This window comes from Scyliorhinus canicula, chromosome 5 (assembly GCF_902713615.1).
Source record: "Scyliorhinus canicula chromosome 5, sScyCan1.1, whole genome shotgun sequence".
Lineage (NCBI taxonomy): Eukaryota > Metazoa > Chordata > Chondrichthyes > Carcharhiniformes > Scyliorhinidae > Scyliorhinus > Scyliorhinus canicula.
Genome location: NC_052150.1, coordinates 173,877,170 through 173,905,112, shown reverse-complemented (window position 1 = coordinate 173,905,112; position 27,943 = coordinate 173,877,170). Strand labels below are relative to the sequence as shown.

At 47.4% G+C, this 27,943-nt stretch overlaps 1 protein-coding gene and 1 non-coding gene across 3 annotated transcripts in view; one reads left to right on the top strand and one right to left on the bottom strand.

The window, feature by feature from the left end:
- The window catches only part of spag6 (sperm associated antigen 6), a 265,208-nt gene that overhangs the window by 19,263 nt on the left and 218,002 nt on the right, over positions 1-27,943 (bottom strand). For both annotated transcript variants that reach the window (XM_038798106.1, XM_038798105.1), the window contains exon 10: positions 9,458-9,603. In XM_038798106.1, coding sequence (XP_038654034.1) covers positions 9,458-9,603 — 146 coding nt within the window. The remainder of the gene's footprint in view (positions 1-9,457; positions 9,604-27,943) is intronic.
- On the top strand, positions 18,233-18,304 carry trnae-uuc. The gene has a single exon. It is a non-coding gene; the product is annotated as a tRNA-Glu (tRNA).

The following is a 27,943-nucleotide window of genomic DNA, read 5'->3' as shown; positions in this document are numbered from 1 at the left end:
AACCTCTCCACGTACCTGTTGACTTTTTTTTTGAAACCTTACCTACCATTGATTGACCTGTAATTACAAGGAATATCCATACACCCTTTAATTGAATAAGGGTGCCATTCTCCAACTTCTGGCATCACTCTCGCATCAAGGAAAGATTGGAAGATTATAGCAAGCTCTGTTTTTTGTAACCTCGGATACAAGCCAACAGGATCAGGCGACCTATCCTCTCTAACCAGCCTTCCAATACATCCTTATCTTCAATTATCATCCCATCCATTACTTCTAACTCCATTTTCCAGCATGCTTTTCTTTGGTAAACATCATACACTGTACTCATAGAATCCCTAAAGTGCAGAAGGAGGCCATTCAGCCCATCGAGTCTACACCACTCTCTGAAAGTGTACCCTACTCGGCCCTGTGCATCTTTGGACACTATGGGGAAATTTAGCATGACCAATTTAACTAACCTGCACATCTTTGGACTGTGGGAGGAAACTGAAGCACTGGGACAAACTCACGTAGGAAGGGGGAGAATGTGCAAACTCCACACAATCACCCAAGGCTGGAATCAAACCCAGAACCCTGGCACTGTAAGGCAGCAGTGCTAGCCACTTTGACACCGTGCTGCCTCATTAAGTATTCTAGTTCTGACTTCCAGTGGCAGCCATGAGCTGAGTGGTGGCTCTCCCTAAGAGCTTCAACTATGGCCTTTTAACCGCAACAAACGGACACCAAAAGTACTCATAATCCCCCATCGACCGCATTTCCAAGCAGGATGAGAAAGAATCAGTCGCCCAGCTGAAAAGCCAGTGAAGACGAGGGGAGAGAAACCTCAGCCTTGGAGCAGGGATCCACCTGTGGAGGAACAGAACAGGTAAGGATCGACTCCGCAGAGCTCCCACAAATTGACGTGCTCCATCACCTCCAAGCTCCAGAGACAAAGGGACCAGATGAGAAAAGACCGCCTGACAGTCGTAGAGGTGGCAGTGGAAGCCGTGATGGCCCCCATGAGGGAGGTAATGGACAATATGGAGCGGAGGCCCAGGTAAATACGACACAAGACCTCTCGAAAAAGTAGCCATGGACCAAGGGGATAAGATATCGCGACTCGAGGCTGAGTTGGCAAGACTGGTCAAGATCCACAATGGGTTGAAGGATAAAGTCAACGACCAAGAGATCCAATCTCGTCGGCAAAACCTGAGAACCATGGGGCTGCAGAGAGAATGGAGGGTAGAAACCTCTCATAATACCTAGCAGCGATGCTTGGGAAGCTGGTTGGCAAGGAAGGCTTTGGCAAGTCCTTAGAAGTAGACCATGGCCACAGGTCACTTCAGCAGCAGCCCAGGGTGGGGGAAATCATCGCGGACGATAATCGTAAGGCAGCACAGATACCTGGATAAAGTGCAGATCCTGAGGTTGGCGAAGAGCATGACAGGGTCCAAGGGGAAGGACATTCCATCAGCCTGTACCATGACATTGGTGCTGACCTGGCCAAGTTCCGGGTAGAATTCAACGGTGCCAAATTCACACGAGACAAAAGTAAGGTGCGGTTTGGCATGCTCTACCCTACCAAGCTATGGGTCATGTTCCAGATTAAAGAACATTACTTTGACACTCCGGAGGAAGCCAACAGGTTTGTCCAGGAAATGGACTGGGGAACCAACAATAGAGGGCATTGGCCAGAAGGCGGGCTGCAAGAATTCAAGAGGGGCAGGGGCGACTACAGGCAGAGGCACGGAGAGGGGCGGGAAGGGATAGAGATGGGGGTTAAGTAGGGGAATCCGACACTTAGGCAAGCCGCTACACTAGCGAGCAGGCTGGTGTACGGATGTACAGCGAAGGAGGAGGCCACAGAGGGAAGGGAAAAACAGAGGTTCAGGGGAACAAAGGGCAAAGGGGGGGGGGGGGGGGGGGTTGGGGGAGGTAGAGAAAGGAGTAAAGCTAAGAGGGGAGAGGGAGACTAGGCGGGGGAACCACAAGGGTAGGGGATACGTGGGGAGAAACGGAGGGGGGTCGGGAGGAGAGGGGACAGGTTAGAGCGCTGGTTTGCAGCAGACAACACATGGAGATGATGAAAATGAAGAAGTAGTTGGCAGCCATCTTGAATGGCCTGCGAGCAAAGGCAGGCCCAGATGAACAGGGCCAATCCCACAGGGTGAGTATGGTTGACCCCACAGGAAGAGGGGGCACCTCCCCTATCCGGATAGTAACATGGAACATGAGGGGCCTCAACAGGCTGGTGAAGAAATCCTGAATCCTCGGCCATCTCAAGAATCTGAGGGTGGATGCAGTCTTGCTACAGGAGACACACTTAAGAGAGAGAGACCAATTACTGGTAAGGAAGGGCTGGGTGGGACAAATGTTTCATTCCTACTTTGACACCAGGACAAGGGGCTTGGCCATACTATTCAACAGGACAGTTTAATTCACGGTGATGAGCAGAGTGACGGACCCAGGGGGATGAATAGTTACGGGCAGCGGGACCCTGTAAGGGGCCCTGGTAGCCATGGTAAATATATACGCCCCAAACTGGGATGATGCAGAATTCGTCAAAAATTCAGTTCCTCGACAAACTGATGGTAGGAGAGGACAGGAAACAAGGGCTGGAAATACTGTTAGAGCTGGCGAAATTGTGAAATGCATTAATTCCATGCAGTCAGGGAAAGCGCCGGGACTGGATGGGTTCCCCATAGACTTTAACAAAAATATGCAGCAGCACTGGCCCTGCACTTGCGGGTGATGTTCAGTGACTCACTGTCTAAGGGGGCCCTGCTGGTCATTCTGGCCCAAGACTCGATCTCATTGATCCCCAAAAGGACAAAGATCCAACAGAGTATGGAACATACAGACACATCTCTCTCTAACACTGATGCAAAAATCCCAGTAAAAGCACAGGCGAGGAGCCTGGAGAGCTGCCTGCCAGACGTGATTGCGGAAGATCAGACCAGGTTTGTCAACAGCAGACAGCTAACAGCAAACATCAGACGTCTGCTGAATGTAATAATGACCCCATCTGGGAGAGGACACCAAAGGTGATTGTCTGCCTGGACGCTGAGAAAGCCTTTGATCGAGTAGAATGGAGGTACCTCATGGAGGTACTTGCACAGTTTGAGCTTGAAGTAGGGTTCACCACGTGGCTGAAGCTCCTGTACAGCGCTCCAACGATGAGCGTATAGACAACTCCAGCAGCTCCGTATACTTTCAGCTGCCCGATGTCCCTGCTCCTGTTCGCACTGGCTATCGGACCACTAGCCATCACCCTTAAATCGGTGGAGTGGTGGAGGAAAATTCGGAGAAGGAGCAGAGAGCATAGAGTATCATTCTATGCAGATGACCTGCTCTTCTTCGTGTGGAACCTCCTATCCAGCATGGAAAGATAACAGGACACCTTAGGGAATTTAGTACCTTCTCAGGTTACAAACTCAACCTGGGAAAGAGCGAAGTTTTTTTGGTGAATCCCTGAGAGGGAGGAACGGAGTTGGAAGAACCACCGTTTAAAGTGACCCAAACTAAGTTCAGGTGCCTGGGGACCCAAGTGGCCTACACCTGGCTGACGCTCCACAAATGGAACCCCTCCAGCCTGGAGGGGGAGGTGAAGAGGGACCTGCAAAGCTGGGACTCACTCCCTAAATAAACATGCTGCCTATTCAGATCGTGATCGTATTCAGATCACTCCTGATCTTCATCCCCAGATCCTTCTTCACCGGGGTTGACAAGTTAATCAGGGCCTTCGTCTGCGCCGGGGGGGGGGGGGGGGGGGGGGAAAGAAATATCCCTAGGATTCGCAAGACCATCTTACAGCCAGGATGACATGTGGGAGGCCTTGCCCTACCGAACCTCGTATTCTACCACTGGGCAGCAGATGCAGAGAGGGTGAGGTGGTGTCAATGTGAACCAGAGGCAGACTGGGTCCAAATGTAGGAGGCCTCCTGCATGGAGACATCTGTCAAAGCACTGGCCACCGCAGCACCCCTAGCGCACGACTTTCTCCTTAAGGAGCCAAAAATGTTCCCTGGACACATTTCTGGATATAATGGTAGGGCTGGATTGGTAAGATGATAAACAAATGTAATGACATCTACAGCCGACTTTCAGAAAAGGTCAGGAATCCACTGGACGTGACCAGACGGAAATGGGAGGAAGAGCTGGGCATGGAGATAGGGGGAGGACTCTGGATCGAGGCGCTGCACGGGATCAACTCCAGCTCCTCTCGTCAGCTCCTCTCGTGCCGGGCTAAGACTCAAGGTGGTGCACAGAGCGCACGTTACTAAGACACACATGAACGGATTCTTCCCTGATTTGGATGATAGGTGCGAGCGGTGTCAGGGGGGGCTTGGCCAACCACATCCTGCCCAGACTCGGAGTTCTGGACGGCTTTTTCAAGGCCATGACCAGGGTTGTGAGAATCGAGATGGAGCCGGGCCTATCTGTGAGCGTCTTTGGGGTGTCAGAGATCCAGAGCTCTGGACAGGGCAGGGGGCACGCTAGCCTTCACCCTGGCCTGATCGTCAGGCAGAGACGTCTGCTCGGCTGGAAGTTTGCAGCGCCACCCAGGGCCTCAGAATGGCGCTCAGACCTGGCCGAGTTCCTGAAACTAGAAAAAATAAAATTCTTAATAAGGGGGAGATAAGGGGGAGAGATTCTACGACATCTGGAAGAAGTTCACAAATCTCTTTGCAGACCTGTTTGCAACCAGCAACCAACTGGACGGGGGTAGGGGAGAAGATAGGAAAGGAAAGGGGGTACAGGGATAGGAGGGGGCGGGCAGGGAGCACTGCCATTGAAAGAGAGTTCGCGTATAGCAGAAAAGGAACGGGGAGGAAGGCCATTCTCAAGAGGAGACACGGATCCCTCACACACATGCCAAACCGGGAAGCCGGACCTACTAACCTTCCTTGAGAACTCAAGGAGAGAACAGGACTCTTCCTCCCAGCCCCGCATTCCCCCCCCACCCAACCACTTCAACAAAACAAATGTAATTATAAACGATGTAGAGAGTCCTGGCAATAATTGTAATTTGAAAGGTTGTGTATAATTCTTATCACTAAACATTAAGAATCCCAAAAAGACTTCAAAAAACTGTATGATACATGCTAATGTAAATAATGTAGGGAAATGAGAGTATTTGGACTAGTGGCACAGATGCAGTGGGAGCTTGTGTTGGTGTTATTATTATGATTATTGTTATAGTTTCTAGTGGGCAGCATAGTGGCACAGTGGTTAGCACTGCTGCCTCACGAGCAGAGAACCCAGGTTCGATCCCGGCTCTGGGTCACTGTCCGTGTGGAGTTTTGCACATTCTCCCCGTGTTTGCGTGGGTTTCACCCCCACAACCCAAAGATGTGCAGGTTAGGTGGATTTGCCACGCTAAATTGCCCCTTAATTAGAAAAATAAAGAATTGGCTACTCTAAATTAATTTTTAAAAAATTATTACTGTTTCTATACTGTTCTGCAAAGTTTTGATATGAAGGGGCTCGTTGGTCTAGAGGTATGATTCTCGCTTTGGGTGTCTCGGTGTCAAAATTTGCGAGAGGTTCAAATCCCGGTCAAGCCCTTTGATGATGTTTTTCTGTTTGGGCAGCACAGTAGCACACGTGGATAGCACTGTGGCTTCACAGCACAGGGTCCCAGGTTTGATTCCCCGATGGGTCACTGTCTGTGCGGAGTCTGCACATTCTGCCCGTGTCTGTGTGGGTTTCCTCCGGGTGCTCCGGTTTCCTCCCACAGTCCAAAGATGTGCAGGTTAGGTGGATTGCCCTTAGGCTCCTAAAAGGTTAGATGGGGCTAGTGGGTTATGGGGATAGGGTGGAAGTGAGGGCTTAAGTGGGTCGGTGTAGACTCGATGGGCCGAATGGCCTCCTTCTGCACTGTATGTTCTATGTACTATGAAGTGCAAATATTTTTAAAAAGTATGCTAGTTCTGTTGTGTGGTTCTAAACATGTATCATCACCCTCTTTGTCCCTAATAGGTCTCAATCCACCTCTTACTCCCTGTGTTTCATTAACAAGTCAGTGGAAGATTTGGGGGTTAGCTTTAATGTTGGCTTCCATTCTCTTTTTTTTTTAAATAATTTTTATTGAAAGAGTTTTTCCATACAGACATTTACCCCTACTAATTTTTAAATTATTTACAACACAATCCACTCTAGGCAAATGTTCCCTCCCTCTGCCCGCACCTCTCGCGCGCAGCCCGTCCTCCCCCCCACCCCCCCCAGGCAACCTTAACAAACAAGGCAGCTACAGTTTCAGACCACCTGCTGGTTCCATTTCCTCTTCTTGTTTTTGGCCAGATGTATTTCCTCTTCATTCTCCCTTTCAACCTATGTAATGTTTGCCTAGTACTAACTTGCATAATTCACCTGATGCATTCATACACCCTTCTTTTTTTGTTTCACCATATGTATAATCGTTATGGTCAGCCCAGAAGCCCTGGCTTTTTTTCTCTTGCCTTTCTCTCTAGTTGGACTGTACATATCCTCGACTGAAAGATCCTTAACATCATCCCTTGTTCCATTCAGCTGTTTTCTGTCAGTGTTGGTTCCACTTCCCTGGCTAGATTTCCTCTCATCCCATTGAGGTTAGACCTATTCTAATTTAGAACTTCTACATTATTGTCATGTGAGAGTACCCTTTAAGAAATGGGTGTTTAAGAAATGTACCTTTAAGAACTGGAACTGCTAATGTTACTGCAGTGATGTCAGAGTGTGGGTGGAGCTGAGCTCTACTTCTGCTTTTTTAGTTTCAGTTTGGGAAAGCTTGGGTGTGTCTATGTTTTTCAGTGAGCTGAATCTGAAGTTAAAAGTGAGCCGCTGCTGTGATCTCTGCCATCCAAAGACTATCTATGGATCATTTGGTGAATTCAGAAGAATTATAAATATTTTCAGTCTTGAATGTAAACCCTAATGTGCTCCTGTTTGGAGGTTTGTTAAGTCTTTTGGATGTTAAAAGAACAGCATACAGATTCCTTAGTGTTGTATTCTTTGGGGGGGGGGGGGTATTTGAATTAATGGTTGCTAAGATGTTCACTGTTTGTTTTATAAATGTTAACTTGAGTTCATAGAATAAACATTGTTTTGTTTTAAAAACCCACTGGTCCATTTTCTGCTGTACCATACCTGTAGAGTGAGCCGTGTGCTCCCCATACCACAATCTATTAAAAGTTGTGGGTCAGGTGAACTCCATGATACACTTTGGGGTTTTCTAAACCCTGGCTCATAATATTATATTGATTCATCTCTAATCTAAACGTCATACAATTATCACTCTTAGCCAAGTGTTCCCCACAAATACGTGGTCCACTCAGACCATCTCATTTCCCAACACCAGATGCAACAATGTCTCCTCGTTGGACCGAGGGCAAACTGGTCAAAAAAGTTTTCCTAAACACATTTCTGAGATTATCCTCCCCCTTATACTTTACTCAAACATTATCCCAATTGAGTAATTGAGGTGCCGCAATATCGACACTCTATTGTTCTTGCACATATATCTGTGATTTCCATGTTGTATTGCTCCTTCTCTCTCTATTTGGAGGCCTATAGAATACCACCAGTAGCATGATCAGCCCTGTATTACTTCTCAACTCTAACAAAATGGATCTGAAACAAAAATAGAAAAAAAAAAGCTAGACACAAAGTATCTGTGTGGAGAACAGAGGGCCTCATTTTGAGCTCATAATTGGATATAAACCCTCGTTCAGACTTTAATCTTTTTGCTTTTAGCTGGCTCCATCCTTTCTCTATGCTGAAGATTGTCTGATTGCCACAGAAGTCACTGATAGGCTTTTTAAAAACACTTTCCCCCTTAATAATCTGTTACTTAATGATCTATTGAGCTGCTCGCAGAAAAATACTTTTCACTGTACCTTGGTACAGTACACGCGACAATAAACAAATCCAAAACCAATTACTAAAAACATTCCATTCGTTGAAGCTACTACTTCTGGCTGATGTGGACAGGCAAACATAAGAGGCCAAAAGCAAACTTGCAAATGCCAATTAGATTATCACTTCACGTCTATAGTTCCCTGAAGGCAGCAGCACATTTAGATGAGGAGGCAAAATCATATGGGATAACTTGCCTTTATTAGCCAAGGCATAAAAAATAAGGGCAGGAGGTTAAGATGGAGTTGTAAAACACTCGCTAAGCCACAGCTAGAGTACAGTGTGCCGTTCTGGTCGACACATATCGGAAGGATGTGATTGCACTCGAGAGTGTGTAGAGGAAGTTGACCAGGATGCTGCTTGGGTTGGGGCGTTTCAGGTATGAAGAGTGGCTGGTTACAGTGAGATTGTTCTCCATAGAGCAGAGAAGGCTGAGGGGGGAGCTGATTGAGGTGTACAAAATGATGAAGGAGATGGATAAGGAAGATAGGAAGACATTTTTCCCCTAGTTAAGGACATAGATTTCAGGTAATGGACAAGAGGTTCAGAGGGAATTTGAGGAGGGGGGGGGGGGGGGGGGGGGGGATCTGGAACACTGCCTGAAAAGCGGGTAAAGGCAGGAACCCTCTCAACATTTAAGAGCTATTTAGATTAGCACTTGAAAAGCCATAGCATATAAGGCTACGGACCAAGTGCTGGAAAACGGGATTAGAGGAGATAGGTACTTGATGGACGGCACAAACACGATGGGCCTTTTCCTGTGCTGCAACACTATGACTTAAAGTCACTCTCCTCCGTTCGCAGAGGCATTTTCAATCTTTCAACCAGCTTCATCCAACTAACAGCGGTATTCACTCTCTTTAATCTCCTACAGCTCCCACCCACGCTCTCATACTCCCCACCCCCAACTGATATTGACATACATCTCCTGCTACTTCAGCTCATAAACCATTCTCCTCCCCTTTTCAGTTCATTGTGGTGCGTTTCACCCCTCTCCTTTAGTTCATGTCGATGCCTCAACTTCTTTAGTTCAGTTTTTAATTTACCCTTATGTGAAACCCTGGCAAAGCAGGATTTATTGACTAACCATTGCCTTGAGGTCATTGAGTCAACCATGTAGCTTGGGATGGGAGTCACATGTAAGCTAGACTTGGCAGGGATAGCTGGTCCCTCCCTGAAGGACATGAGTAATTCAGTTGTGTTTTAACAACAATCCTGCAGCTTTCTAGTGCCACAAGTGATGAGATTTATTTAATTCAATTTAATAATTTCCCATAATAAAACATGTACTCATGATCTTGGAGTTCCCCAGCCATACCCATTCCAGCATTTTTAATGAGCCCTCCCTCGGTTTATGATGCCGAGGTTGCTTGCTGATTGTATGCACACAGTGTATTTTTCCTGACTGCGAAAAGAACCATCAAGATTGCTAATTACCAGCTAAACAAAAAAAGTTGACGAATTCTAATAATCAGCTTTGAAATTGACCAAACTAGCCTTTCTTTTAAAAACAAAATTAACCTTAGCATCGATTAAGCAAATTGGAAAAGAGAAAGTTCAAGCAGAATGATAGCCATTTTACCTGACAATTTCTTCAGGATAACAGTTGTTAATGCCATTAATGTATTCCTGCATCACTGAACCAGGTTCTGCTTTAATCTCTTGAATTTTTTTCAGTCCACCACTTGTGACAAAAAGACGACGGGCTTTAGCATCATGTGGGAGTACCTATCAGAGAGAATGCAAATATAAAACAAGTATTTACATGATTTGAATAGGGAAAAGTTAGTGCTTTTACCATAAAGAGTAGTGAGCATAGAAGACAGCTCTGCTCATTTATACTTTTTTTTACATTTTTCTAAACTATCCAATCTCTTGTGGCCTTTCTTATAGTGAGTATTTAATGATAGGTGTGTTCAGAACATAGAAAATAGGAATACGTGTAGACAATTTAATCCCTTGAGCTTGTTCCGCCATTCAATGACACCACGGCAAATCTTCAACCTGCCTTTGACCAACCCCTTAATGTTTTCGGTTAACAAAAATCTATCAATCTCAGATTTAAAATTGACAATTGATTTGTCATTTGGTTTTTAAAAAAAAAAAATTATTCTCCACATTTTCAACAAATAAACAACAAAAGAAAAACAAGTCAAATAAACCCCCCCCCCCCCCCCCCCCGAAACATCAACCACAGCAATATACAATCCAGTACATCCATTTGTGCATTCCAGGAACAAGTTACCAAAACAGTAAAATGGTAAACCCAACCGCACCCCCCTCCCCCTTCCCCTAATGTTCAAAAACAACCAGTTCCCGAAAGTGCATAATAAACAGTCCCTATGAATTGTAGAACCCCTCCTTCACCCCCCTCCCAGCTCAAATTTCACCTTCTCAAGGATCAAAAATTGAAGTAGGTCCCCCTGCCGCACCGAGGCACAGGGTGGAGAAGCTGATCTCCACCCCAACAGGACCCACTTCTGGGCAATCAGCGAGGTGAAGGATAAAACATCTGTCCCCACACCCGCCTGCAGCTCAGGCTGGTCCGACACCCCGAAAATGGCCTCGAAGGGGCCCAGTTCCAAGTCCACATGCATAACCCCTGAGATGATGCTAAAGACCTCCCTCCAATACCTCTCCAAATTCGGACAGGACCAAAACATATGTACATGGTTTGCGGCGTCCCGCACCCCACAGATATCCTCCACTCCCTCGAAGAGTCAACTCACCCTCGCCCTCATGAGGTGCCCCCGATATATGACCTTCAGCTGTATCATCCCTAACTTCTTGCATGAGCTTGAGGAGTTCACTCTTCATCGCACCTTCTTCCACTGCCTCCCCAAACTCTTCTTCCCACTTGACCTTAATCTGTACCATGGACACACCATCCTCCTTCAGAATCTTCCCGTAAAATACTGACACCATCCCCTTCTCCAATTCCCGTGCTGTCAATATCTCTTCCAATAATGAGGGGGCCGGCGCCATTGGGAAGATTGGAACTTCCTTCCTTGCAAAGTCTAGAGCTGCAGGTACAAAAACCCTTCCCTTATCCCCAGTCTATACTTCTCCCCCAACTCTTCCAACCTCACAAAACATCCCCCCAGGAACAGCTCTTTTAATACCCTGACCCCCCTCTCATCCCATCTCCGAAACCTCCCATCCAACCTCTCTGGCTCAAACTTATGGTTCCCCTTGCTCAGCATCTCCCCTAACCCAGCCCCCAACTTAAAGTGCTGCCTCAACTGCCTCCAAATCTTCAGTGTTGCCGCCACCAGATGCCCAGAACACTTGCCCGGGGCCAATGGAAGTAGCGCCGTTACCAGCGTCCTCAACCCCGACCCCCTGCACAGACCTTCCGACCATCCTAACCCGTCGGGACTCCCAGGGACTCACTCCCCCTCCCCACGACACAGCTCCTCACCTATTCCATGTTTGTCATAGTATAGTAAATTAGCCCCCGCGCCTGCCGCCCTCTCTGCACGACCACCTTCCTGATCCGAGCTACTTTTCCTCCCCAGATAAACGAGGTGACCAATTTGTCCACTTCGTTGAGGAATGCCTTCGGTAAAAAGACCGGCAGGCACTGAAACAAAAACAAATATCATGGCAACACATTAATTTTAATCTCCTGCACCCGACCCCTGGCAAAGGGAGGTTGTCCCACCAAGCTGGTAAAATTGTACCTATGTAGCCCTACCACCTCAGTCCCGCGCCACCTGCACCCAAGTGCCTGAAGTGGGTTGCTGCCCTATAAAATGGCAGCCCCCACTCCCATGCCTGCTCTTGGCTGGGACACCACAAAATACTCACTCTTCTACAAATTTAGTTGAGATCCTGAACACGACCCAAATCTTTGGAGAAGTCCCATTATGTTCCCCATCGATGTACTCGGCTCTGAAACATACAACCAATAAATCGTCCGTGTACATGTTCCATCCCCTATGTTCCATCCCCCCACACTTTCCGCTTCCACAGCCCGGAACTCCTTACAGTAATGGCCAATGGTTCTATCACTAATGCAAGTAGCAGGGGGAACATTGGACACCTCTGCCTGGTATCCCGGTGCAGAGAAGAGTACCCCAAGCTCATATTATTTGTGCGAACACTCGGCATTAGTTCCCTATATTTTTAAAATATTTTTATTCTCCTCCTTTTTCACATTTTCTCCCAAATTTACACCCACCAACAATAAACAATAATCAGCAACAAATATGTCAATCCCATAACAATAACAACGATCCCATCCTCCCACCAACCCCCAAACATTAGCCCGCATGTTTACATAAATAAATGAATCAGGGATTGCCCATAGTCACCCTTAATGCAGACAGCCCCCCTCCCCCCCAACCCTCCCACCCATTCCCCCCAACTAATATTCGATATTATCCAGTTCCAGTTCTTGAAAGTGCCTAATGAATAATGCCCATGACTTGTAGAACCCCTCCGTCCTTCCCCTCAGTTCAAACTTAACCTTCTTAAGAGTCAAGAATTCCAACAGGTCCCCCCGCCACGCCAGGGCACAGGGTGAAGAGGCTGCTCTCCATCCCAACAGGATCCGCCTTCGGGCGATCAACGAGGCGAAGGCTACGATATCTGCCTCCGCACCCGTTTCCAACCCTGGCTGGTCCGACACTCCGAATATGGCCTCCCGGGGACCTGGGTCCAGTTTCACATGCACCACCTTGGAAATGACCCTAAAAACCTCTTTCCAGTAATCCTCTAGCTTTGGACAGGACCAAAACATATGAATGTGATTAGCGGGGGGGCCCCCACAATGCTCACACACATCTTCTACTCCTTCAAAGAATCGGCTCATCCTCGCCCTCGTGAGGTGTGCTCTGTATACCACCTTCAGCTGTATTAACCCCAACCGCGCACATGAGGTGGAGGCATTTACTCTCCAGAGCACCTCACACCAGACCCCCTCCTCTATAACCTCTCCCAACTTTTCCTCCCACTTTGCTTTGATCCCTTCCAGTGGTGCCTTATCCTCTTCCAAAATAGCTCCGTACACCGCTGACACTATCCCCTTCTCCAGTCCCCTTGTCATCAGCACCTCCTCCAGCAATGTGGAGGCCGGTTAGTTCCCTATATAATAGCCGCACGTATTTCGTTAATCTCGGCCCAATCCCGAATTTCTCTGGAACATCATCAAGTACCCCACTCCATCCAATCAAACGCCTTTTCCGCATCTAGCACCACCATCATCGTCTCCTATCCCTCGACCAGCGTCATGATTACATTTAATAATCTCCGGATATTCAAAAATAGCTGCCTTCCTTTCACAACCCTGTCTGGTCTTCCCCTATCACCTCAGGAGGCACCCCTCCAATCTAGCCGCCAGTACCTTCGCCAGCATCTTGCTATCCACATTCAGTAACGATATGGGCCTATACGATCCACATTCCGTTGGGTCCTCATCTTTTTCTAACAGGAGGAAGATCGAAACCTGTCCCAAAGTTTGTGGTAGCACCCCTTCCCTATCGCCTCCTCAAACATCCCCACCATCAGCGGCGACAATTTGTCTTTGAACGTCTTACAATACTCCACTGGGAACCCATTCGGCCCTGCCGCCTACCCCGATTACATCTTCCCATTTGCCTCCTTCACCTCTTGTTCCCCCACCAACCCCTCCAATCTGGCCCTATCTTCCTCCTCCAGCCTTAGATGCAACAACCCGTCCAAGAACTACCTTGTTCCTCTCCCTATGGCTCTGACCTATACAGCTTTTCATAAAACTACTCCATCACCCTATTAATCTGCTCCGGAGCCACCACCAATTTCCCCATCATATCTCACACCTGGACTATCTCCCTCGCCGCTGCCTCCCTCCAGCATATACCCCACCTTCTCCCCATATTCAAATACGCTACCATTGCCCGCCTCAGTTTGTGCACCGCCTTCCCTGTAGTCAACTGGTCAAAACTAGCCTGAAGCTCCTTCCTCTTATCCAGAAGGGCCGGATCTGCATCATCCATGTATTTCCTGTCCACCTCCAACATCTCCTCTACCAGCCTTTGACACTACTCCCTGTCCTCTTTATCAACCTTGGCCTGAAATGATATCACCTCCCCCCTCACTACTGCCTTCAGGGCCTCCCATACCACCGCCTGTGATACTTCCCCAGTACAGTTAAATCCTACGTACTCCTCAATCACTTTTCTGATCTTCGCACAGGAGCTTCGGCCCCCCAACAACCCCACATCCATTCTCCACCCCGGCCTCTGGGCTACCCTCTTCTCCAGGACCACATCCACCAAGTGCGGTGCATGGTCTGAAATTATTTTTGCTGAGTACTGTGATCCCCTAATCCCAGCCAACAACGCCTTCCCTACCACAAAAAAGTCTATCCTTGAATATACTTTGTGAACCGGGGAGAACAACGAGTACTGCCGCTCCCTCGGGTGCAAAAACCTCCATGCCCCCCCCCCCCCCCCCCCAACCGACTGGGCATGCGAGTGTGGCTGCAACCTGTCCATCCTCAGCTCGTGCACCATATTCCAATCGCCTCTTACTATTAGCTAGTGTGAGTCCAAATCTGGGATGGGCCCAAGCACTTTCCTTACAAACTCTGCATCATCCCAGTTAGGGCCATACACACTCGCCAATACCACCAACCTCTCTTCCAATGCTCCACCATCTGCAGCTTCTTAGCCATTGAGGTGAGCTGATTGCAACAAGGCCTCCTCCACCCCCTTCAGTTTCTCACCCTGCTCCCACAACCCAGCCAATGTCTTCAACACCTCCGCCTTCACCGCGGCAATCACCTCCTCCACCAATACCTTCTTCGCCGCGATCATTTCCTTCCTCATCACCTACATGTATAAACTGTTCTTCAAAGTCCACGGCCATCACCTCGGTCATCTTTTGTGCTGTGAAGGGTGCGGCCCAACCCAGCCTCCGCCATCTTTCCTGTTGCCAGGCTGAGCCTTTCGCTCAACGGCGAACCTTCACTTGTCCCCTTCTTCCCGGCAGCCTTTTTCTGAGTTTTAGACATCCTCCTCCTTCTTTGTGTCTTCCTGCAGCTGTTCGTTTAAATATTGCCCCCGGGACTGGGCATTAAGTTCCAAAAAATCGAGCCTCGAGCAGGAGCTACCCAACGTGCGACTTCCACCTACATGCCGCCACCGGAAGTCATTCGATTTGTCATTTGTCGAGAGAGTTACAAACATCTACCACCCTTTGCATGAAGAAGTTTTTCCTTATTTCACTCTTGTAAAGTCTAGGGCTAATTTTTAGACTATGCCCCTAATCGTAACTTCCCAACCAATGGAAATAGTTTTAATCTACCCTACCTGTTCTCCTTAGCAGCTTGAAAACTTTGAGCAAGTTGCTCCTTAATCTTCTAAATTCCAGAGAATACAACCCTATTTTGTGTCATCACTCTTTGTAATTTAATCCTCGGAGTCCAGGTATCATTCAAATAAATCTATGATGCACTCCCTCTAAGGCCAATATATCTTTTCTAAAGTGTGAATAATAGTAACTTTGTGTTTTATCAAAGTTCAACAGGAAGCATTGCAGGAAGTAATGCAATACTTTAAAAGACTAAAAATTGTAATATTTCTCCAATTATAACACCAACTTTGTCTGTTTTCCTTTTAATATGAAAAAATGTTTTTTGACTTGCTGATTTGATGAAATTATTTTGTTATACTGCAGCCTGCTTTGTGTTCTTTCAATATTTCTGGTTCTCCTGATTGCAAGCTTTACATCTTCTTATCAAGTGGTTTAGAATTTCTTTCTTGTGTTCAGCAGTTATTGTGGTGACATATAAGGCCTTGGACATTTCTTTGGAAAATTGCCACTCTACACTGAGAAGGGATATGACCCCATATGCACCTGGGAACAAAAAGGGCGCCCTGGAATTCCAGGAAATCCTATGATATAATTGAATAACTATTAATCTAATATAGATTTTATAATAATAATCTTTATTGTCACAAGTAGGCTTACATTGCAATGAAGTTACTGTGAAAAGGCCCTAGTCACCACATTCCGGTGCCTGTTCGGGGAAACAGAGGTAGAATTCAGAATGTCCAAATTACCTAACAGCACGTCTTTCGGAACTTGTAGGTGGAAACCGGAGCACCCAGAGGAAACCCACGTAGACACGGGGAGAACGTGCAGACTTCGCACAGAGAGTGACCTAGCCGGGAATCGAACCGGGGTGCTGGCGCTGTGAAGCCACAGTGCTAACCACTGTGCTACCGTGCTGCCCTGTCAGTAATGACGAGTGCATAGGCATAAACAAGATGGTGCTAGATGCTATTTTTGATTGCTTTAATGGAGTATGTGTTGCATTTGATGAATACTAAATATTAATAGGACAGGGACATGGATTTATGTAGTGAGGATGAAAGAGGTTCCTCTGATGCACATTGGAAACAGCAGTCATTACTGGCTCTGCAGTGATCAACTGAGCCATTTTGTCAACATGGTCTCATACAAACTCCTGAGCTGGCGTCACAATTATCTGGCAGATCTTTTGTTCTCCTGGCTGTATAAGCTTGGCAGGGTAGCTTTGGACTCCTTACTCTGGAAAAAAATTACATCTGCGCATAGAGGCCAAGACGCTGGATTCAACAGTTTTCTCACAAATTTCTATAAGACGCTGATCCCTGAAATAGTTGTCTCCTCAAAACCCGCATTACCCTTAACTGGGGCAGAGACCAAGCTTCCACCCAATTCCCTAATCCGAGAAGCCATCTGAGCTGGTGGGCTAAAAGACGGCTGGGCAGGCAGCACGGTGGCGCAGTGGTTAGCACTGCTGCCTCACAGCACCGAGGTCCCAGGTGCGATCCCGGCTCCAGGTGGAGTTTGCACATTCTCCCCGTGTTTGCGTGGGTTTCGGCCCCCACAACCCAAATATGTGCTGGGTAGGTGGATTGCCCCCCCCCCCCCCCTCCCCCCCTCCCCCGCATCACAGCTGGCTCACAGCCTGTCCTGTAGAAAACAGTTCAAACTGCATCTGCAGGTTTTCATGTTCGCCAGCTACTCCAGGGTAGAATCACATGAATACCAGTGGTCTACCTCAAGGATAGCCTCCACCAACCTCTGCCGCCCTGTCCTTGCAGCCCTATCTTGATGCGCCTTGTAGGGGATTATCTCCATTCTATTAACTGCTTTAAGGGGTTTCCACAATGTGGAAGGGTGAGATAGACAAATTCTTGTTGAACGTAACATATTCCTCAATGGCAGTAGACATGCACACCGGCAAGCATGTCCGCCATTATTGGAGCGGCCGCAGTCATTGGAGCAGCCACCGCCATTTTTTTCACAGAATCGCCACACAAAGCCTCAGAACCAGTCGACGAATTTTTGTCCACCAGTTTCTTACCCCCAGCCTTTCTTGGCATTTTTCTGATGCAAGAACCTGGGGCTGGATTCTCCGCCCCGCTGCGCCACGATTCTGCTTCACCCCGCCGGCGGGATGCTCCATCACACCAGCTGGTCAATGGGGTTTTCCATTGTGGGGTAGCCCCACCCCATCGGGAAACCCCGGGCAGGCGGCAAAATGGAGCATCCCACCAGCGGAGAATCCAGCCCCTTGTGTCTTCAAGTGGATAGGTTTTCCCACCAAAACTACTCCAATACTGGGCAAAAAGGGCTGAAAAACAAGTGCCCTGGAGGGAACTGTCTTGTGTGAGACTTCTCCTGACATGCCACCACCGGTAGTCCACTGTCCTGCCTTTTTAACAGTGACTGTAGGTTGTTAATGAAAATTGTGGATACTGTTTAATATCCACATTTATATAACCCAATCAGACAGATGGCAACCATGGAAGGTACTTAGTTGAGAATATATGTTGATCATTTAATATTGTTACCTGCTCAAACATGAGCTAACTCAACTTTAATGAAAAAAAATGACTGAGTGGAATGGATTTTCTTACAAGGGCTAGGAGGCCAATGGGATTTTGCCATGGTTTCATCCAGTTAATCTCACTTCTCTCCTCACACCCAAGACACCTGTTACAAAAGATGGGATCATATTTTCTCAATAAAAAACTATAAGTCGTTTTCTCCCTTTTTAATTCCCCAACTCCATGGTGATTCACATTATACAGTAAGGCTGGAAAAACTGAATTGCTTTTGAGCTTGACATGAATGAATGCATTTATCCTTCCTGTACTTCTGGTGATAGACGAAGTTTAACCATTTGCACTTTACCATTGAAAACTTACGGGGATTGGATGGCTACCTTGGTACGACCTTTTAAATTTTACTTCTGAATATTGCAGCAATTATCATTATTCTCACTTGCAAAGCATATGTAACAAATAATGCAATGTATTCAATTGGAATTAATTTCCATCTCTTCAAGTTTCAGAGGATGCCAGGGTGCCATCAATTTTCCTTGATGGTCTAGTGGTTAGGATTCGGCGCTTTCACCGCCATGGCCTGGGTTCAATTCCCAGTCAGGGAATGACAAGCTTGTCTAAACAATATGCTAGGGTATGGGAAATAGGCAGGGGAATGGCACTAAGTCATAGCGTTCACTTGGAGAACTGGTGCAGACATGATATACCAAATGGCACCCTTCTGCACTGTAACAATTCTGTAATTCTAAACATAAAGCTAGTGTTGCCTGTCAAAGACAACTGGGATGCAAAGGTATCATGCAAATAAGAAAAAGACTTGATTACAAATTATTTTCCACCCCCTAGATGTTCACTAAAGTACAAAACAATTAACAAACTGCCCTGATGCTGCTGGCTAGAGACCTTGTGTAAAAAGGTTAAATTTTATCTCTGCTCCCTTCATAATAATAATCATTTATTGTTACAAGTAGGCTTCAATGAAGTTACTGTGAAAAGCCCCTAGTTGTCACATTCTGGCACCTGTTCGGGGACGCTGGTACGGGAATTGAACCCGTGCTGCTGGCATTGTTCTGTATTACAAGTCAGCTGTTTAGCCCACTGTGCTAAACCAGCCCGAGTGAACGATAGGTTAAAACATTTGCAAATCGGTACCCACTTTTAAATAGCAATTTAACCACCTCACCTAAGTTGAAAAAAGTGTGATGGTTCAGTGGTATGCATAAAAAACAAAGCATATGTATGGGCCTAAGACGAGTCACTTTTGCTGCAGTGTAATTGTGCTTCCTGGTTTGGGGTCTGTGTGGATACCATTCATGCCATACAAGTGCCAGCCAAAGACTATCCCCAACAAAGAGTCAAATCCCTTCCCCATAACATTCAGTGGCATTAGATGAAGATGTTGAGAAAGGGTATTCAACAGATCATGGACTGAAGTAGCAGTTGCCAATGGTGGAGCAATGGTTTTGATCTTGGGAGCCAATGCAGGAACAGAGGGCTACAGGCAAACGGGGAGTTGGAAAAAGTGAGGTTAAGAATCTTAAACCATTTTCTACACACAGAAAGCCAGTGGAGCTTGGTAAGGATAGAAGTGATAGGGATGTGGGCATTACAGTAAGTAAGAACAAGGGTCACGGTACACAAAATAATTCATTGTTTCTTTCGGGTAGAAATAGCGAAGTTCGCAAGGAACAAATTGTAGCAGTCCAGCGGATAGGTATTTAAGAAGTTTGGAAAGGAGACTACTGAGAAATTAGGTCATTGGACTGAGAAGGAAATTTTGAGTAGTATGGATGAGAATGTTTAACAGCTTTCATGAAAGAGGCAAGCTTAGCAGCTTGGGAAGTCAGGAGGTGAGAAGAACATGGAAGAGACTGTACAGTATGGGGGATGTGGATGATCAAAGAAGGAATAAGCAAGGAGGAGGCTGGAGGTGCATCATAGGAAACAATGGATTGAAGGCCTTTAATTGTGGATTTAATGGAACTTGTTGTGGCAGGGCTCATGGCAGCTAGACCCACTTACCTGCAGGAGAGGTCATGTGCCAGTCTCCTGGCAGCATGAGCACGTCCCCCAAGTAAATTGGCGAGAGGAAGCAGCTAATGCAGAAACCTCCAGCCACCTGCAGCGGGATGCCAGTAAGGTGCATTATCCCTGAGGCCACTGCAATTTAGTGGTGCCTCAGGGATTAAATGGGGGCCACATGTGTTTCCCACATCCTTGGAAGTCTGCCCAGCAAAACCCTGTCAGGTAAGTCCCTTGTTATCAGGCAAACTGTGCCTGATTGAGGGAACTGGCATCAGGAATGGGACGGGTTGCTGAAAGCCACCCTCTTCCCTTACCACTGATCCCCCTCTCTCGTGATCCCCACTCCACGATCCCCATCCTGCCATCACTCACCTTTGGTCTGAAATGATCTGGAAGAAGGAACTGAAGGCACTGTTGTTAAGTTTGCAGATGATACAAAGATCTGTAGAGGGACAGGTAGGATTGAGGAAGCAAGGGGGCTGCAAAAGGATTTGGACAGGCTAGGAGAGTGGGCAATGAAGTGGCAAATTAAATACAATGTGGAAAAGTATGAGGTTATGCACTTTGGAAGGAGGAATTTAGACATAGACTATTTTCTAAACGGGGACATGCTTAGGAAATCAGAAGCACAAAGGGACGTGGGAGTCCTTGCTCATGATTCATTTAAGGTTAACATGCAGGTTCAGACAGCAGTTAAGGCAAATGCGAGACTTCCGGTGGCGGGAGGTAGGAGGAAGCCGCAGGTTGGAGGGCTCCCGCCCGAGAATTGATTTTTCGGAGGTTTGATGCCCCGTCCCAGGGGCAACTTTTGATGAAACAAAGGTAGGAAGGAATAGATCATAGATTTTACAGTGCAGAAGGAGGCCATTCGGCCCATCGAGTCTGCACCGGCTCTTGAAAAGAGCACCCCACCCAAGGTCAACACCTCCACCCTATCCCCATAACCCAATAACCCCACCCAACACTAAGGGCAATTTTGGACACTAAGGGCAAAATATCATGTCCAATCCACCTAACCTGCACATCTTTGGACTGTGGGAGGAAACCGGAGCACCCAGAGGAAACCCACGCACGCACGGGGAGGATGTACAGACTCCGCACAGAGAGCGACCCAAGCCGGAATCGAACCTGGGACCCTGGAACTGTGAAGCGATTGTGCTTTCCACAATGCTACCGTGCTGCCCCTAATAGAGAAGAGAGATGTCCAAATCTCATAGAAAAACCGACGTGAAAAAAGGAGCTAATGAAGGTCCGCCGTTGAGTGGAAAGGTCAGCTCAGAAACTGGAAGGATGGTGGAGGCTGGGGTGCCGGGTGAGGCTGCACTACTCACGGCAGAAAGGATGACTGAGGCGATGGCCATGGAACTTGAAAACAGTTCACAAAGCACATGGAAACGATGGGGAAGGAGATGGGGGCGGTACTGAAAGTGCAGGTGGAGGAGGCGATTATCCTGGTGAGGGCGGCGATATTGAGTGCAGCAGCTGAGGTGCGGGAGCAGGGTGAGACACTGAAGGAAGTGGAAGAGGCATGATCGCAACTGTTATGGGCCAGGGTTTAGAGAACCCCAAAGTGTATCATGGAATTCACCTGACCCACAACTTTTAGTAGATTGTGGTATGGGGAGCACACGGCCCACTCTACAGGTGCAGCAGAAATGGAAAAGTAATTTTTAAAGAAAAACAATGTTTATTCTATGAACTCAAGTTAACCTTTTTCAAACATAGAGTGAACATCTTAGCAACCATCAATTCAAATAAAATCCCCGAAGAATACAACACTAAATAATTCTTTATAACTTCCCAAACAACATTCAGAAGACAAAATAAACACCTTTTAACAGAAGCACATCAAGTTTACATTCACTACTGAAAACATTTATAATTCTGAATTCACCAAATGATCAAGAGATAGTCTTTTCATGGCAGAGAGAACAGCAATACACCTGCTTTGTCTGGCTTCAGCTCCAACACTAAAAACGAAACTAAAACACACCCTGCAGCAAACAGCCTAAAACGAAAGTTAAAAGCTGACAGACAGCCCAGGAAGGCCCGAGGCCGACAGAGTATTTTGCCACGATGATGGCGGAGCTATTGAGGGAGGGGGAAGATCCCTCTCGATACGAACCGGATCGGGCTTTTAAGTCGTGGAGGCCTATACCAAAGGCAAGTGAGCCACCAAGAGTAGTGACTGTCTTTTTCAGTAGGTACCACGTGAAGGAGAAGGTCCTGTGCTGGGAAAAGCAGAAGCGGGAGGGGCAGTGGGCTAGAGTTGGTATGCACATATACCAGAACTTTACTGTGGAGTTGGCGAGGAGGCGGTTGTCCTTCGACCGAGTGAAGACGGCACTGTATAACAGCAGGGTGCGGTCAGCATAGTGCATTCAGCTAAGTTGAGGGTGACCTACAAATCCAAAGACTTTTATTTTGTGACGGCGGAGGTGTTTGCGAAGGCAGAAGGACTGTGACAGAATTAAGAAATGGAACTGAGGACTGGTCTTGTACTGAGGGTAGGGGGTTGGTAGGAGAGTATGTAGCTTTATGTAGCTTTATCTTTTCAATGCATGTTGTTGTATGTACTAAATGAATCGCGCTGTGTATTTGGACAAGGTAAGAGTTGGGACTTTCCTTTGCAATGATGGTTCTTTGGGTCTTGTGTGTTTATGCTGGGGTTGTGTGTCAAAAGGGATCTCTTTCTTTTCCTGGGACCGGGCGGGGGCCTCCACACTGGCCGGTTTAAGCCGGCCAGTGAACGGGAGTTAGGTGGGGGGGGGGGGGGGGGGGGGGGAGTAGCTGCGGCCACCAGAGCCTGGTAGAACAGGTTTTGATGAGCCTAGTTGGAGGAGGGGACCGATACTGTCTGAGGTGTTTTCGAGAGGATGTGGAGGGGAGGAGTCTGGGAGGAGGGGTGGGGGAGTTTACAATTCATGGGTGTCATTCATTGTACACTTTCGGCGATTGGATGGCGTTGAATATTAGTGGGGGGGGGGGGGGGGGGTTGGGGGGGTGGACTTTATATGTTAATAGTGACCATGGCGATTCCTGATTCCTTTTTTGGGTTTTTAAAAAATTTGATGCTTATATTGTCATGCGGGCTGTTGTGTGGAGGTTGGAGGGAGCATGGGATCATTGTTGTTGATAAGGGGTTTGACATTGTATCCGTTAACGTTTATTGTTTGTTGGTGGGGGTAAAGTTTGAAGAAAACGTGACAAAGGAGAATAAAAATATTGTTTTAAAAAGGGGGCAAATACAATGTTAGCATTCATGTCAAGAGGGCAAAAATACAAGACCAGGGATGTACTTCTGAGGCTGTATAAGGCTCTGGTCAGATCCCATTTGGAGTGTTGTGGGCAGTTTTGGGCCCCGTACCTAAGGAAGGATGTGCTGGCCTCGGAAAGGGTCCAGAGGAGGTTCACAAGAATGATCCCTGGAATGAAGAGCTTGTCGTATGAGGAACGGTTGAGGACTCTAGGTCTGTACTCGGAGTTTAGAAAGATGAGGGGGGATCTTATAAAAACTTACAGGATACTGCGAGGCCTGGATAGTGGACGTGGAGAGGATGTTTCCACTTGTAGGAAAAACTAGAACCAGAGGATACCATCTCAGACTAAAGGACCAATCCTTTAAAACAGAGATGAGGAGGAATTTCTTCAGCCAGAGGGTTGTGAATCTGTGGAACTCTTTGCTGCAGAAGGCTGTGGAGGCCAAATCACTGAGTGTCTTTTAAGACAGAGATAGATAGGCTCTTGATTAATAAGGGGATCAGGGGTTATGGGTCGAAGGAAGGAGAATGGGGATGAGAAAAATATCAGCCATGATTGAATGGCGGAGCAGACTCGATGGGCCGAGTGGCCTAATGCTGCTCCTATATCTTATGGTCTTATAGGTCCCTTGTCGATCCTGGACCTCTGGTAGATGCATCGTTGCCAGCTGTCACTGGGGATGGCAGCAAGATTGGAAGCTCTGATAGGCAGGATTTCAACTGCCAGGGACCTCAATTGTGGGGAGGCCTGATGGTGGCCATGCACATGCCTGAAGAGAATTTGTTTCTGTTGGGCCTCCCTCATGGAACTGATGGAGTTCCCCAACAGTCCCTGTCCAGTGGGCGAGACCACCACCTGCCCCACAAAATCAGATCCCATATGTCTGTGCAACCCTCATGTTTGGCATGTAGAGGGCCATGGTAGAGGCAGGTCAGACTGGTCAAATTGGTATGAAGAGCAAGAGTTGGATTTACGCATCAGCTTCTGGAGGTTCTTAGAGTAATATTAGGAATGGTTATGGAAGGTAGGTGGTGGTTGACTTTGAGGTGATTGAGGAAAGGTTGGTAATAGATGCCTGAGCAAATTACTGGCCGTACATTTCAGTTGATGGTACGCTAACTCATGAGGTTGCTTTGCAGCAGGAAAACAGTGGAAATGGACGTTGTTCAGCTTCTGGTGATAACAAGGACATCAAAGTGTCAATATCAGCCAAATGGAATGACAAGGTTTGGGAATATTAGAGTGTGATAGGGGTTGTGTGAGGAAAGATAGTTTTTTCAGGGGTGGAAGGTGATGGTGCGGGGTTAGGGAGAGAGAGGGAGAAACATTAGAATAAGGGAGATAGCAAACTGATAAGTCTCAATGCTGTACATGATGACACGATCATGGTGGTGGTTGATAATAAATGGGGCAGTCATGTGGAAGATAAGATTCAGAAAATTAGCTGCAACATGAATTTGCGTTCAGATGAGTCTAATTTCCCTTAAAATGCATAATTAATCTGCTTTAATCACATATAAAAAAGTGAATGGATGTAACATCATTATTGCTGTCCCTTCCCTGTAGGTGGCACTGTGGGGATTGTATTATAGAAAGCAAGAATTTACATTTATACACCATTTATAGTCAGTGATATACTTTTGAAATGTAGCCCCTGTTGTAATGTTGGAAACACAACAGCTAATATTTCACGCAGCAAGGTCCTACAAACAGCAGTAAAATAAATTACCAAATGTCTGACTTATTTGATAGTTGAGGAATAAATGTTGGCAAGAATGCCAGAACTTGCTTGCTAGGCTTCAAACATTACTGCTCGGACCCGAGATCAAAAAGCATAATCTCAGGCCTCTGATTGCTCCTTACTGACCAGCATTTTGAAGATAGGTACCGCCACTCTGTCCAAGTTTTTTTTGGCCGCTCCTCACTTACTCCCCTTCAATTTCTCTTTTCCCTTGCAGTCTGTTTCCTGTTTTTATCCTAATTTTTTCTCTCTTTTCGTCATCTCCAAGGTAGACAGATATTTGGTTTAACATTTCAGGTGAAAGATGGCACCTTAAATAATGAAGTGTTAGGGCGGCACGTGGCACAGTGGTCAGTATTGCTGCCTATGGCGCTGAGGACCCGGGTTCGAATCCCGGGTCTGGGTCACTGTCCCTGTGGAGTTTGCACATTCTCCCTGTGTCTGCGTGGGTTTCACCCCCACAACCCAAAGATGTGCAGGGTAGGAGGATTGGCCATGTTAAATTGCCCCTTAATTGGAAAAAAAATAATTGGGTACTCTGAATTCAAAAAACAATAATGAAGTGTTAGCCCCTACAGATCATATTCTCAAGTCTCTAGAGTGGGCCTAGGATCCATGACGTGACTCAGAGGCAAGAGTGTGACTGCTGTGGAAAGGTTGACACAATATGTGATTTATGAAGTACAGTGAGGTGCAACTAGCATCATGTGACAGTCCTTCTGTACTGGAACAATGCCATCATTTTCATTCACCACTTAATTGTAGCCCTGTGCTGCTTCAATTTACATTTCATATACTATAACATTTTAAAAAGGTTGTTGTTGTTAGATTGCTGGAACTGCAAATTCAAAAGCTTTGAAAATGTTTATCTCTTAAAATGAATTCCTGACTGCTGGTGTGGATTCTTGGTCCCCTAACTGAATTTGAAGTCTGAGCAGCTGCCTAGACAATGCCATTTCCCATCAGCAGCCTAGACAATGCCATTTCCCATCAGCAGCCTAGACAATGCCATTTCCCATCAGCAGCCTAGACAATGCCATTTCCCATCAGCAGCCTAGACAATGCCATTTCCCATCAGCAGCCTAGACAATGCCATTTCCCATCAGCAGCCTAGACAATGCCATTTCCCATCAGCAGCCTAGACAATGCCATTTCCCATCAGCTGCCTAGACAATGCCATTTCCCATCAGCAGCCTAGACAATGCCATTTCCCATCAGCAGCCTAGACAATGCCATTTCCCATCAGCAGCCTAGACAATGCCATTTCCCATCAGCAGCCTAGACAATGCCATTTCCCATCAATGGGGGAAATGGAACAATTCAGAAAAATGGAATGGCTACTGAATGAAGCACATAGTCATAGTTGCAGATCGGTCAGCAATGTGGTAGGCCAGCGCAAAGGGGCAGCGTTCATCATCCAGCCATATCCAAGACAACCTAATCACGGTAGCACGGTAGCACAGTGGTTAGCACAAATGCTTCACAGCTCCAGGGTCCCAGGTTCGAATCCCGGCTTGGGTCACTGTCTGTGTGGAGTCTGCACGTTCTCCCAGTGTGTGCGTGGGTTTCCTCCGGGTGCTCCGGTTTCCTCCCACAGTCCAAAGATGTGCAGGTTAGGTGAATTGGCCAGGCTAAATTGCCCCCAGGGTCCAAATTGCCCTGAGTGTTAGGTGGGGTTACTGGGTTATGGGGATAGGGTGGAGTAGGGCTTGGGTAGAGTGCTCTTTCCAAGAGCCGGTGCAGACTCGATGGGCCGAATGGCCTCCTTCTGCACTGTAAATTCTATTTAAAAAATTCGATAATACCACCCTCTAGCATGAAACTTTACAACCCTGAGCAAAAATAAACAAGTCATGCCCCCCCCCCCCCCCCCCCCCATCTCCAATGAGTATTAGAGCTGACACATGTGGGAAAGAAAACCCACTGAGCAGCAGAAATGATAGAGGTAACCTGCCCCATCCGATTTTGGGAAGGGTTTCTCTGCCTTCGCCGCTTGCTGGGCAGCATATAGACCCTTCTACACCAATCCCATGCTCATGGACCAGCTCTCTAGATTATAACCAAAATCAAACCCCTCTACCCCCCAGTGAGGAGCATCTTGACCTTAATCCCTTATCAACATGATGGCACATTGTGGAGTATTCAGCCCTTAGATCAAAAAGCACAATCTCAGTTCTCCACTTGCTTCTTACTGACCAACATTTTGAAGATAGATATCATCATTCCAACCAATTTTCTATTAGCCTCTTCTCACCTTTCAATTCTTCTTTTTTTCCTTTTCCCCTTCTCCTTCCTGGACAATTATCCCTTTAACCCCAATTTTCTTTTCTTTTTGTCATCAACACGCTTCTCTCACTCTTCCCTGTCTTTTTCTCTGCCATCCTTCTCTCTATCTGCATGTCCCCAGTCCTCCTTCACTCCTTGCTTCCTCTCAGTCCCCCAACCCATTCCCATCTCCCTCTTTCCTGCTTCATCTATGCTCCAAATATCCTTCTGCCCTCTAACTGCAACACCTGAATAACAGCCTTAAAAATCTTGGGCTGCATTCTCCGAAAATGAGGCTAAGTGTTGACGCCGTCGTAAAAACTGTGGAATTTCAAGACGGCATCATCGGGCCCCCAGGTGGAGCTGTTCAATGGCCAACAAGGAGTTAGCACAGGCGCATCATGCAACGTCCGACGGACCGGCTGCCGATTCGCGGGTTCCGTCATTGACGCGTGCTGCGGCTGAAATTAATAATTCTCTCTCCCCCCCCCCCCCCCCCCCCCCCCACACACACACAGGGCGAGATTCTCCCATATGGGGAGAAATCGTAAGGCTGGCGTCAAATCCGGGCGGGTTTGATGCCAGCCCCCCCCTTCCCGACCGGGAACCGATTCTGGTCCCCGGTCGGGGCTAGCAGCCCGACGCCGTAAGCTCCGGCATCACGGGGTTAACGAATTTCGTTAAGCCCGCTTGCCCGAGTTAGCGCCGGCTGACGCGTCATATGACGTCAGCCGCGCATGCGCGGATTGGAAGACTCCAACCCGCGCATGCGCGGATGACATCATCGCGTATTTGCGCGAGACCCGCGCATGCGCGGGCCGGGATGCCCCTCAGCCGCCCCGCGAATGGATACTGCGGGGCGGCGGAAGGACAAATAGTGCGCGGGCATCGGGCCCGCTGCCCGCGATCGGTGCCCACGATCGGGAGTCATGCAAACTGCCCAGGGTATCGA